Genomic DNA, 13773 nt, shown 5'->3' with positions numbered 1-13773 from the left:
GCAGCTGCCTTGGGAACTAGGACGACTGGGCTCGCCCAGGGACTGTCTGAGGGTTCGATCACTCCTAGGGTCAGCATTTTGGACACCTCGGTCTGGATGCAGGCTCATACCCGGTCTGGTACGCGGTACGCTCGGTGTCGAATAGGAGGGCTGTCCCCGGTGTCCACATCGTGGAGGCACCAGGGGGTGACTCCGGGGGTGAGGGAGAACAGGGAGGCGAACTGCCTCAGGAGCGTTTGGCAGTCTTGGTGTTGCTCCTGGGACAGGGCCTCGGAGAGCTGGACCCCTTCCACTGAGCCATCCTGCTCGAGGGCCCTCAGTAAGTCCGGAAGGGGCTCAGAGTCTTCTTCTGTCCCATTATCGGTAGCCATCAGGAGGCTGAGTTCGGATCGCACGAAATGGGGTTTGAGCCTGTTGGCATGGAGGACCCGTAGGGGGTTCCGGGCAGTCTCCATGTCGATTAAATAGGTGACGGGCCCCTTGCGTTCGATTACCTTGAAGGGCCCGGACCATCTGTCTTGGAGTGCACAGGGCTCAACCGGGGACATCACCCAGACCTGTTGTCCAGGTTCGAACTCAATGGAGGACGTGTGCTGATCGTACCACCTCTTCATGTCCTCCTGACTGGCCTCGAGGTTGGTTTTGGCGGCGTCTCGGAACCGCCGGGTCTGGTTGCGGAGAGCCAGGAGATACCTGTAGATGTCCGGGGGAGTTTTCTGGGGAGGCTGCTCCCAACCTTCCTTGACTAGGCTGAGGGGGCCCCGGACGGGGTGCCCGTACAGGAGTTCAAAGGGGCTGAAGCCGAGGGACTTCTGCGGGACCTCCCGATAGGCAAACAGGAGGCAGGGAAGTAGCACGTCCCACTGGCGTCGAAGGGGTTCTTCTAGACCCATAATCATCCCCTTGAGGGTGCGGTTGAATCTCTCGACCAGTCCGTTTCCTTGCGGGTGATAGGGGGTCGTGAATTTGTAGGTGACCCCGCATTGTTGCCAGAGGGACTTCATATATCTGGAGATAAAGTTCGTGCCCCTGTCACTGACGACCTCCCGGGGGAACCCCACCCGGGAGAAGATCCCCATCAGGGCCTGGCCCACCACGGGGGCCGTCACGGTCCGAAGAGGGATGGCCTCGGGATAGCGGGTGGCGTGGTCTACAAGGACCAGGATGAACCGGTGTCCTTGGGCTGTTCGAGGGTCGAGGGGCCCCACAATGTCTATTCCCACTCGTTCAAACGGGGTGGTGACGACAGGAAAGGGTTGTAACGGTGCTTTGATTTTTCGGCCACTTTTTCCGCTGGCCTGGCAGGTGGGACAGGCCTTGCAGTGGTTGGTGACATCCTTCCGCATGTGGGGCCAGAAAAAATGGGTCACCAGGCGGTCGTAGGTTTTATCCTGCCCCAGGTGTCCGGCAAGGGGGACATCGTGGGCTAAGTTCAGGAGGAAGCCTCGGAAGCGAAGGGGCACCACCAGCACCCGACTGGCCCCTAGTTCTGCAACTTTCTGCTCGCTGTAGAGCAGGTCTTGGTCCCAGTAGATCCAGTGGGCCCCCGAGGTATCCCCGGTGCTCTGGGCCAGGGCTTGCTGCCGGAGTCCTTCGAGAGAGGGACAGGTTTTCTGTTCGGCCCGGAATTGTTCCTGCGTGGGGCCTCCCTCCTGCCGCCATTGTGCCAGGTCAGGGACGTCCCGAAGCTGGTCGGATCCTTCTTCGGTTTGGGTCAATGGACTGGCTTCTGGGGCGGCCTCCTCGGGGATGAGCGCGGGAGGAGGTTCTGGCCACTCGGGCTCTTCTGGGCTGGGGACCGCGCGGGCGGTCATGGACCTGGTCGTGACGCAGACCCATTCGGGGAGGCCGAGCATCCCCAGGTGCTCCCTCCGTTCGACAGCTGCCCAGGGAGAGCTTTCAAGGTCGTTTCCTAGGAGGCAGTCCACGGGGGCATCATCGCGGACAGTTACTTTTAACATCCCTGTTACTCCTCCCCACTCGAAGGGGACGCAGGCCATGTGGCATAGGCTTTCGGAATTGTCGGCTGATCGGACAGGGCAAAGAATGTTCGGCAAGATTTGGTCTGGAGTGACGAGGTGGCGTCGGACCGCCGTTACACTGGCCCCGGTGTCGCGGAGGGCTTCCGCCCGGCGGCCATTAATGTTGACCCATTGACCGTACTTCTGGGTGTTGGCGGGAAGGGGGGCCCGCGGAATCATGTCTCTCTCCCCTAAGCAGACCAGTGCCATGGCGGCGGGTGCCCATTCAGAGGGATCGGTCTCGTACTCTTCCTGGTCTTCCGGGATTAGTTCTTCCCCTAGGGCCGCCGCTGCAACTTGGCGGGGGGTAGTGTTCGGATTCTTTGGGCAATTGGGATCACTGGCGTAGTGGCCGGGTCGCTGGCACCTGTGGCACGTAATGTTGGCCCGGAAACCGGCCCGGACGGCAGGGCTTCCTCGGCCAACCGGGGTCGAGGGGTTTCTAGGGGGTGACGAGGGGCCGGGGTCTCTCCCCCGACCCTGACTTCCTCCTCCCCCTCGGGGGCGATACGGTCTGGATAATTCGCTGGGTGCGTTCCTGCCAACTCGGGTGCTTTCCCACCGGTCGGCTTCGACGGCTAGTTGTCGAGGGTCGGTTAGCTTACTGTCCAGGAGGTGTTGCCGGAGCTCCACGAAGCAGTTGTTCGACAGGTGCTCCCATACGATAAGGTCAAAGAGTTGTTCGTAGGTGGTTACTTTGTTGCCCTTGATCCACCCCTCGAAGGCTCGGCTAAAAAAGTTCACGTACTCCACCCAAGTTGTACCCGGAATCCGTTTGCAGTCGCGGAACCGTTGGCGGTACATCTCCGGTGTGAGCCCGTATCGAGTGAGGAGGGCGGCCTTCATGTGGTCGTAGGAGGTCATCAGCTGGTCCGGGAGTTGTAGCAGGGCGTCCCGCCCTTCGTTGACAAACCTCCCCCATAATCCGGCTCCCCAATCGCTTCGGGGAATCCGGTGGGAGGTCATTGCCACCTCATAGGCTTTAAACCACTGCTGTATATCATCGTTCTTGTGGTATTCCCGGATGACATCTTTGGGGATGTGAACCTTGGGTTCGGTCGAGGCAGACGGGGTCGGTCGTTCGGGGAGCCCGAGGTCTTTATTCTGTTTCTGGACCTCCAGTGTTTTGAGATTGCGCTCATGTTCGTACTCTAGTTTCTTTTCCTCTAGCTCTCTCTGTCTTTGCTTGTCTTCTCGCTCTTCCCTGAGCCGTAAGTGTTCCAGGGTTATTTTTTTGTTCTGCCAGCTTGAGTTCTCCATCCAAGCGAAGTCGGGCTAGTTCTAATTCGTGGAGTCTGGTTTTTTCTCTTTCTCGGATCTCTTCCAGGGAGAGACCTGCTCTTTCTTTAGTTGGTGCGGGGCTCGTCTCGGTTGTTTGTGTTCGGGGTACGGCCGTACCCGTTTCCGCCCAGGCTTCTAGGGCTCGTTTGAAGTCTTCCTTCGTACTCAGACCCGTGGTTGGGAGACCAAGTTCCATGCAATATTGCTTCAGTTCTCGGTGGTTGTAATCTTCCAATTTTTCCATCTGGAATTTCTCCGTTGTTCCGCTCTCTGTTGTCATGGTGGTCGTGTGTCGTGGGTCGGGTGACTTTCTGTACGATTATGCGTAGGTTCGGATCCCACCGCTGCCACCAATGTTAGACGGGGACCCTGAGGGTCGGCCGGATACTGAGGGAGAGATCCCCGAGGGGGACCGTCTCCGGTGATCGTACAGACAAGTTACCTCCCTCCCCACAAACAGGCACCACACCAAGTCGAGTTCAATGCTTTATATAAGGTTCTTAAGGCAAGGATATCAGCGATACAGGATATCTCGGACCCGGGGGTCCTCTCACTTCTAGTCTCTGTAGGGAAAGGGGGTAGCGGGACAGTCTTGGTACCGGATCGGTACAGGTAGTGGTAAGAGGCGAGCTCACAATCCTCGAGCTGGAGTGTCTGTGGATCGGGCCGCGGCAGCGCCAGCAGGCCAAGATAATAATCTCCCTAGGTAGGGGGCCGCGGCAGCGCCAGCAGGCCAAGTCGATGGTTTCACGAGGCAGAGGGCCGCGGCAGCGCCAGCAGGCCAAGTCGATGGTTTCACGAGGCAGAGGGCCGCGGCAGCGCCAGCAGGCCAAGACGATGGTTTCACGAGGCAGAGGGCCGCGGCAGCGCCAGCAGGCCAAGACGATGGTTTCACGAGGCAGAGGGCCGCGGCAGCGCCAGCAGGCCAAGACGATGGTTTCACGAGGCAGAGGGCCGCGGCAGCGCCAGCAGGCCAAGACGATGGTTTCACGAGGCAGAGGGCCGCGGCAGCGCCAGCAGGCCAGTCACAGATGAGTTCTTCTCGGGTCTCTCGACTCCAGGATACAACTGGTTTCCTGGTCTGGTCCTGCCCCAGTTATAGGTCTGGTCCCCTTTGATGTCCGGACCCTCGCGCCTGGGGGGCCGGGAGGTCCGGGATGAGGGAGTCCAGACACCCAGCAGGGGGGTGGAGCCAGCGCCCAGGCGGCCGGGGGTGATCGACACCTGGCGGAGGAGAGCCGTTGACGATTCCTTTCTCCCATTGACTCGCCAAGTGGTCACTCTGCCTCCCGGGGGGAGGTTGGTGCCTCGATGTCGGGCCCGGCCGGGCCCAGGGTGAGGGTCGAGTTGAGGCCACGCGGCCTCGTGCTGTAGTGGCCCAAGATGGCGGCTGGGCCGAGGCCGTGGTGTGGATGGTGACCCGGGCCAGCTGGGTTCGGAGCTGGTGTCTTGTGGGTGAGGAATTGCCGTGTACTTCGGGTGGTTGTCGGGGACTCTGGCTGGGGATGCAGGGGGAGCCAGGGTCCAGGTCCCATTGCGGGGAGGGGGCAGCCCGACCATGCGGCCTGTCCAACAGTAACTCAGAATAGCTCAGTTTTAGTTAAGTTTCTCTATGTGCGTGTGGCTGTGTTCAAACCTCAAGTTAGGGTCGAGGGTGGTCCAATTGCTATGGCATTATACACCCAGGGATCTTCCTGTAAATGTAAATGTAGTAGTACTTGTATAGCATACGAATCGACTCATGATGGTATTTCGGCGATTGTACGCATACCGCTGTGGAACCCTTCCTGGCTTTTCCCTGTGAGGTGCCCACTCCTGGGCACCCCCAAGGTGAAGACAGACATTCTAGCATTGTTGGGGCCGTTGTGGAGATTAAGCAAGCTATTGCCCAGAGTTGCAGAGTGGGACCCATGATTGGAATAGGCACCGAGGCGAGAATTATCAGGTCCGAGGAAATTGAGCCCAAGACCCGCCGAGGCGGGAATTGAACCCTGGTCCCGGGCTAGAGCTCTGCATCAGGGTCTGCCGCTCTAACCATTGAGCCACACTTCTCCCCTTTTCATGCTCTTGAAAGATCATTGGTTGCCTAGATGAGCTAAATTCGCTGCTCTTTGCAGTCGCAGCTGCTGCCTAGAAGCAGCAGTAGGTTTTGGAGGGGGGGTAATTACGGGGAGGATCTCCATGCAGGCTGTAATGCAGCCTGCATGGAGAACAGGAAAAGTGCGCATGACTGTTTTGGGCGGCACTAGAGGGCCGACCAAACAGTCGTTGCGCACTTAGGAGGGTGTACCACTCCTCCCCTGCTCTTCAGCCCGCTCCGCCCCCTCACGCAAGCTGCCGCAGCAGGAGGACAAAATAAAATGATAATAACATTAGTTGTCATTTTATTTTTTCCTGTCTTTTGCTGCTTCGAGGCAGTGGGGCGACGCGCCTCTGCCTTAGCAGAGGAGCCACCACTGGCTCTTTGATCTGATGTGTAATTCAAAAGTGGATAAAAAGCCAGATGCAGAAAATCCATCTTTTCTGTTAGCGGCCTGCTGCAAAGGAAATCCGCAATTGTTAAGGTGTGGTCTGATTCCACGTGATGGATGCCAGTATGGCAAAATTGATAAAATCAAGAAAATCGCCATTGACCAGTGCAAAAGAGTTTTGGTTCCTGATCAGTACTTATATATATGTTTACATCTTTAACATAAGCACTTGACATTTTGATACAATTTAGCTGCCTGGTTCGAGTTGATTGAAAATTATTATTCTCCCTCAATGTGGGCAAGGTCTCATGTTGTTATATCAGGAGCTTTCATTCTATTGATTGTTAATTTTGAAAGTCTCTGATTACAGTTGAAAGAACGTTTATATCCATACAACAAGCACAATACCTTTTTATACACTATTTCCCCGCCCTCGTTTGAGTAGAGTGAAACTCACCCATACATTCTACACTTTTATCTTAATGCACTTGGCACTCATATAATACTTTTGACCCTGTTTGAACAGGTTGCAAACCACCCTATGTATGCTAACATATACAATCATTTAGTCCTACGGCTTTTGGTAATTGTGTTGTGTTGGCAGTCTATGAAGGTGCTTATTTTGACACCAATGGACACACATTCTATGTAATCTCTTGGCACTTTGATACATTTTAATTTAAATGCACCTGGCACTTTTAGATAATACTTTTTACTCTGTTTGAATAGGTTGCAAAGCCCCCTATGTCTGTTGAAATATACAGTCCTTCAGTACTGAGGTTCTTAGATTATTGTATTCCATTGGTAGTCTATGAGGATGCTTGTTTTGATAATAATGGTCACACATTATAAACAAGCACTAGGCACTTTGATGCAATCTGTTTATTTTGTAGTTTAGGTTAACATTGACTCTTTAATATTTTATGAATTCTAATGCATATTGTTTTTTAATTGGATCGTAGTATGTTTTCATAGTGTTTTATGGTTCATGTAAAAATAGCAATTATGTACAGTACAAATTATATTTTGGGATTTTAATGCTGTTTTTTTAAGTTACTGTAGTAGTGACAACCATGTAACGTGGATATATTATGTGCCAATTTTTGTCTTTTGAAATAATAATGGGACAGGTTCCGTTGCACTTTCTGGATTATATTTGTTTTTGCCAAAAGTTTTACTGAATGACATGTATTTAAAGTGTACACTGTTGTAATTATTTTTATTAATCAGACAATAAAATACCTTACTTACTCAATCCGAATATTTCTACTCCTTCTTCAACACTGGTTCTATATAGGGGCAATTCTAGGCGGCTTCTTAGGACACCATCAGGACCCCAGGAGCAGAGTGCTCCTAGAAACCTCAAATGTGGACTATTTGAAAGGAGCGAGGTAGCCAAATGTCACTTCACGCATAGGGACAGATGTCCTTGGACTATCTCTGCCCCACTTCATTTAGAAAGAAGTACTTCTGAACACAATACAATTTTAAACGCTTATGTCAGACTGCTGATTTTTAGGTCGAGCCTAGAGCCAGCGCGCATGCGCTGCTCTCTGAGATTTATTGTAGAGGAGTAGGGAATAGAAGCCCCACCCACTCTCCTCCCATATTTGCCATTGGCTGGTGTCATTTTCAGTCTTAAATGCTGACTTCTGATTCGTCAATAAGGTTGTTAGTCCCTCCTTAGTACCGCCTCCTCGTCATTTGTCACCTTCCATGGCGACTGCCCCCTTTACTTCAGTCGTTACACAGTATGTGTTATTTAGACTGTGAGCACTATTTTCATTAATGAGGTTCTCCTACTGCAAGCACGGCATACTTTGGTGCCTTCTTTACTCCCCCCCTTCCCGTTGCTGTGCCTTCTTCCCCCGCTGTCCCTCCAGTTGTCTGTGCCTTCTCCCCCGTCCTCCTGTTGTCTGTGCCATCTCCCGCCAGCCATCCTGTTGTCCGTGCCTTCTCACCTCCCAGCTCGCCCTCCGATTGTCCGTGCATTCTCCCCCTCTCCTTCCCTCCTTCCCTCCCGTTGTCCATGCCTTCTCCCCCCGCCCGCTCTCCCTCCTGTTGTCCCTGATGCCTACCATTAGCAATGCAATAGGTCTCGCGTAAATGCGAGACCTATTGCCTCGCTAATGCTTGTTAGGGTATAGCCTTTGCACCACCACATACATGACAGATTTCCCTAAATTCTTTTTTTGGTTTACATCGAACATTTTATGAAGTAGTATTGATGCACTTTAGACATTACATTAAGTAATTCCCAGGAGTGAAGATGAACAAAGCATAAGTGGCAATTTAATTATACAAAATGTTGAAATTTATAAAAACATGTATGTGTAACCTATCTATAACATGTATTTATAAAGCCACTGTAGCTGGCCTTGGCAAGCTGGTGTACTGTTTATTTATTATTGCAAACGTGTGCCCCAATATAAAAAGAAGACCGAAAATGTGCCACAACCTAAATGATTCAGAAAAGGGGGTGGTGATGAACAGAGTGTCTGAATTAAGCAGACCACTCTTACCCAGTCCAAAGATCAGGGCTTGATCCATCACCGTTTTTTTAGCTCACTGCACCATCCCAGCTCAGAACCTGGCTACATGCAAATTAGTCTGTTCCTGTCCCAGTGCATGATGTGAACAGGGCAAACCAAACTACCAAGCCAATTCTTATACTGGGAAGGAAACAAGCTTCCGGGGACCGGTTTCTGGCATTTCAGCCGTCGTCGGCCCGGCTTGCTTGAATCCTGATGGTGCAATGAGCAAGGGACTCACATCTGAGTATACCCTTCCACGCTTATGGTGGACAAAATGATTCAGAAAAGGGGGTGGTGATGAACAGAGTGTCTGAATTAAGCAGACCACTCTTACCCAGTCCAAAGATCAGGGCTTGATCCATCACCGTTTTTTAGCTCACTGCACCATCCCAGCTCAGAACCTGGCTACATGCAAATTAGTCTGTTCCTGTCCCAGTGCATGATGTGAACAGGGCAAACCAAACTACCAAGCCAATTCTTATACTGGGAAGGAAACAAGCTTCCGGGGACCGGTTTCTGGCATTTCAGCCGTCGTCGGCCCGGCTTGCTTGAATCCTGATGGTGCAATGAGCAAGGGACTCACATCTGAGTATACCCTTCCACGCTTATGGTGGACAAAATGATTCAGAAAAGGGGGTGGTGATGAACAGAGTGTCTGAATTAAGCAGACCACTCTTACCCAGTCCAAAGATCATGGCTTGATCCATCACCGTTTTTTAGCTCACTGCACCATCCCAGCTCAGAACCTGGCTACATGCAAATTAGTCTGTTCCTGTCCCAGTGCATGATGTGAACAGGGCAAACCAAACTACCAAGCCAATTCTTATACTGGGAAGGAAACAAGCTTCGGGGGACCGGTTTCTGGCATTTCAGCCGTCGTCGGCCCGGCTTGCTTGAATCCTGATGGTGCAATGAGCAAGGGACTCACATCTGAGTATACCCTTCCACGCTTATGGTGGACAAAATGATTCAGAAAAAGGGGTGGTGATGAACAGAGTGTCTGAATTAAGCAGACCACTCTTACCCAGTCCAAAGATCAGGGCTTGATCCATCACCGTTTTTTAGCTCACTGCACCATCCCAGCTCAGAACCTGGCTACATGCAAATTAGTCTGTTCCTGTCCCAGTGCATGATGTGAACAGGGCAAACCAAACTACCAAGCCAATTCTTATACTGGGAAGGAAACAAGCTGGGTAAGAGTGGTCTGCTTAATTCAGACACTCTGTTCATCACCACCCCCTTTTCTGAATCGTTTTTGGCCACTACAGGTGTGGCAGGGTATACTCAGACATGAGTCCCTTGCTCACTGCTCCATCAGGATTCAAGCAAGCCGGGCCGACGAGGCTGAAATGCCAGAAACCGGTCCCCGGTAGCTTGTCTCCTTTCTGGTGAAGAATTGGCTTGGTAGTTTGATCTGCCCTGTTCCCATGATGCACTGGGCCAGGGACAGACTAATTTGCATATAGCCAGGTTCTGAGCTGGGATGGGGCAGTGAGCTAAATAACGGTGATGGATCAAGCCCTGATCTTTGGACTGGGTAAGAGTGGTCTGCTTAATTCAGACACTCTGTTCATCACCACCCCCTTTTCTGAATCGTTTTTGGCCACTACAGGTGTGGCAGGGTATACTCAGACATGAGTCCCTTGCTCACTGCTCCATCAGGATTCAAGCAAGCCGGGCCGACGAGGCTGAAATGCCAGAAACCGGTCCCCGGTAGCTTGTCTCCTTTCTGGTGAAGAATTGGCTTGGTAGTTTGGTCTGCCCTGTTCCCATGATGCACTGGGCCAGGGACAGACTAATTTGCATATAGCCAGGTTCTGAGCTGGGATGGGGCAGTGAGCTAAATAACGGTGATGGATCAAGCCCTGATCTTTGGACTGGGTAAGAGTGGTCTGCTTAATTCAGACACTCTGTTCATCACCACCCCCTTTTCTGAATCGTTTTTGGCCACTACAGGTGTGGCAGGGTATACTCAGACATGAGTCCCTTGCTCACTGCTCCATCAGGATTCAAGCAAGCCGGGCCGACGAGGCTGAAATGCCAGAAACCGGTCCCCGGTAGCTTGTCTCCTTTCTGGTGAAGAATTGGGTTGGTAGTTTGGTCTGCCCTGTTCCCATGATGCACTGGGCCAGGGACAGACTAATTTGCATATAGCCAGGTTCTGAGCTGGGATGGGGCAGTGAGCTAAATAACGGTGATGGATCAAGCCCTGATCTTTGGACTGGGTAAGAGTGGTCTGCTTAATTCAGACACTCTGTTCATCACCACCCCCTTTTCTGAATCGTTTTTGGCCACTACAGGTGTGGCAGGGTATACTCAGACATGAGTCCCTTGCTCACTGCTCCATCAGGATTCAAGCAAGCCGGGCCGACGAGGCTGAATTGCCAGAAACCGGTCCCCGGTAGCTTGTCTCCTTTCTGGTGAAGAATTGGCTTGGTAGTTTGGTCTGCCCTGTTCCCATGATGCACTGGGCCAGGGACAGACTAATTTGCATATAGCCAGGTTCTGAGCTGGGATGGGGCAGTGAGCTAAATAACGGTGATGGATCAAGCCCTGATCTTTGGACTGGGTAAGAGTGGTCTGCTTAATTCAGACACTCTGTTCATCACCACCCCCTTTTCTGAATCGTTTTTGGCCACAACAGGTGTGGCAGGGTATACTCAGACATGAGTCCCTTGCTCACTGCTCCATCAGGATTCAAGCAAGCCGGGCCGACGAGGCTGAAATGCCAGAAACCGGTCCCCGGTAGCTTGTCTCCTTTCTGGTGAAGAATTGGCTTGGTAGTTTGGTCTGCCCTGTTCCCATGATGCACTGGGCCAGGGACAGACTAATTTGCATATAGCCAGGTTCTGAGCTGGGATGGGGCAGTGAGCTAAATAACGGTGATGGATCAAGCCCTGATCTTTGGACTGGGTAAGAGTGGTCTGCTTAATTCAGACACTCTGTTCATCACCACCCCCTTTTCTGAATCGTTTTTGGCCACTACAGGTGTGGCAGGGTATACTCAGACATGAGTCCCTTGCTCACTGCTCCATCAGGATTCAAGCAAGCCGGGCCGACGAGGCTGAAATTCCAGAAACCGGTCCCCGGTAGCTTGTCTCCTTTCTGGTGAAGAATTGGCTTGGTAGTTTGGTCTGCCCTGTTCCCATGATGCACTGGGCCAGGGACAGACTAATTTGCATATAGCCAGGTTCTGAGCTGGGATGGGGCAGTGAGCTAAATAACGGTGATGGATCAAGCCCTGATCTTTGGACTGGGTAAGAGTGGTCTGCTTAATTCAGACACTCTGTTCATCACCACCCCCTTTTCTGAATCGTTTTTGGCCACTACAGGTGTGGCAGGGTATACTCAGACATGAGTCCCTTGCTCACTGCTCCATCAGGATTCAAGCAAGCCGGGCCGACGAGGCTGAAATGCCAGAAACCGGTCCCCGGTAGCTTGTCTCCTTTCTGGTGAAGAATTGGCTTGGTAGTTTGGTCTGCCCTGTTCCCATGATGCACTGGGCCAGGGACAGACTAATTTGCATATAGCCAGGTTCTGAGCTGGGATGGGGCAGTGAGCTAAATAACGGTGATGGATCAAGCCCTGATCTTTGGACTGGGTAAGAGTGGTCTGCTTAATTCAGACACTCTGTTCATCACCACCCCCTTTTCACAACCTAAATGAGCGGCCATATGCTTGTATTAAGAGTCCTTTTTTTTAATTTAAAGTTTGTATGTTCATCACAGAAACATATGACTCTTATTAGTGCTAAGGAAGGGCATTATTGGTTTTCAAATATTGTAACCTGAAGACAAAGTTTATAAACACAAGGATGAATAAAATAATAAAAATGTATGAAGAATGGAAAGTGAGAAGTTATTGGTAATGTAAAGTAGTGATCTACGAGCCCTGGCAGTGCAGCTGAGTTCAATTTAGAAGACTATGCACATATGATCAGGCAAAATAACCATCACTCACTGTGCTCGAGAGTCCATGTCAGAAGTGGGCTGATCCATTGCCTCATGCTGTATACTGTAATAGATGAAACCAAAACGTGAATGACACTTCAGTAGAATAATGGATAAAGAGGGCTTACCCAAAGCCCCTCCATGTATGTGTTTATATGAATGCATTTTTTATTTATTTTATTTGGATTACATGAGGCTGAAAATGACAGCAGAAGCTGTCTTCAGGTCTAACCTAAACATTATATATAACAATCAGTATAAACATCACCTCTGTGACTTGCAATATCCTTATAAATATACACCAGGGGGTACTTTATCCCATATATATGGTTAGACAACAGAAATGTGATCCAATGTGTGGCTTTCTGCCTATTTTATCAATATACGCCAGTGGCAATTTGTTGTTATACATCAATCTTAAGAGAAAGTTAAACAGAAATGTGAGTTGCAGGACAAAATTCTGTCATTGAATGAGTGCACACATGGGGGCCCATTCACAAAGGCATTTTGGAGTATGTCCTGAATTCCTCTTTTAAGTACGCTTGCACGAGGAGATGTGGCTGAGTGGCCAGAGCTGCTGACTTTGGAACCCTGGTTTGAACCCAGGCTTTGGCTCTCGGCTCAACAGTGTGTGATTCTGGGAGAACCACATAATTTCCCTGTGCCTAAATGTCTTTGTGTAATTCCCACTTGTACACGGTCTTGTAGACAGATGTACTGGACTCTGTTGCTTCCTAGCTATGTTTGTGTTCTATAAACACCAATACAAACATAAACATACATGCCTTTTATGAATTACCCCTAAAATTGAAATAAAATATAAGTATTTAGGGGATATTCGTGTTCAAATGGAAATCTTTTAGAATCAGCACTTTAACTAATAGGGAGTTGGACATTTTGGGTCTAATTCACAAAGGCATGTATGAGTATGTAAAAGGGTTCTCATAAATAATCTATAATGTAAATTTTACTTAAGAATACGTATTGTGGATGTGCCCTATTGGTGTGACAGTCACAAGGTATTCAAGTTGAATCATCTGAAGGCAAAAACACAAATTGAAAACTTTAATCAAACTGGTGCAATCTCTAAGGAACTCTGTGGTTCATTTTTATTCAAAGAATTGCTAACATCAGAACTTTAGCACATTGTGTAATGTTGAAATTCACAGGAAGGAAGCGTTTAGGTAATCCTTTTTAATATTCATACTCGCAGAAACAATGCAGTGATTAGTAATCATGCATAATGGCTGCATACATTATCTGTTTGTTTTCTTTCCTGCAGGTGTAAGGAAATGCTAGATCTAGTGATACCGCACAGCCTGTCTGCTACCAGCGAGTGCCCGGGGAGTCCGACGCTTCACCTTTCCGACAGCCACTCGGCATCTTCCGATGACCTAGAAGGTAGGTAGCCTGGTCCTATTTTCAATTTATCTGATTTGGGATGGCCATCACAATGCCTGAAAAATGATGAGACATTGATTAGATTTCAGAAGTAAGATGTCAAATATTCGTGAAG

The 13773-nt window shown here is 50.5% G+C and overlaps 1 protein-coding gene across 3 annotated transcripts in view; it reads left to right on the top strand.

Moving 5' to 3' along the window:
* The window catches only part of EYA2 (EYA transcriptional coactivator and phosphatase 2), a 309526-nt gene that overhangs the window by 133680 nt on the left and 162073 nt on the right, over positions 1–13773 (top strand). For all 3 annotated transcript variants that reach the window (XM_078651875.1, XM_078651877.1, XM_078651876.1), the window contains exon 2: positions 13540–13658. In XM_078651875.1, the coding sequence (XP_078508001.1) occupies positions 13550–13658 (109 nt within the window). In that variant the 5' untranslated portion in view covers positions 13540–13549. The remainder of the gene's footprint in view (positions 1–13539; positions 13659–13773) is intronic.

This window comes from Lissotriton helveticus, chromosome 7, assembly GCF_964261635.1.
Source record: "Lissotriton helveticus chromosome 7, aLisHel1.1, whole genome shotgun sequence".
In the NCBI taxonomy this organism is placed as follows: Eukaryota; Metazoa; Chordata; class Amphibia; order Caudata; family Salamandridae; genus Lissotriton; species Lissotriton helveticus.
This window is presented reverse-complemented; position numbering and strand designations above follow the sequence as displayed.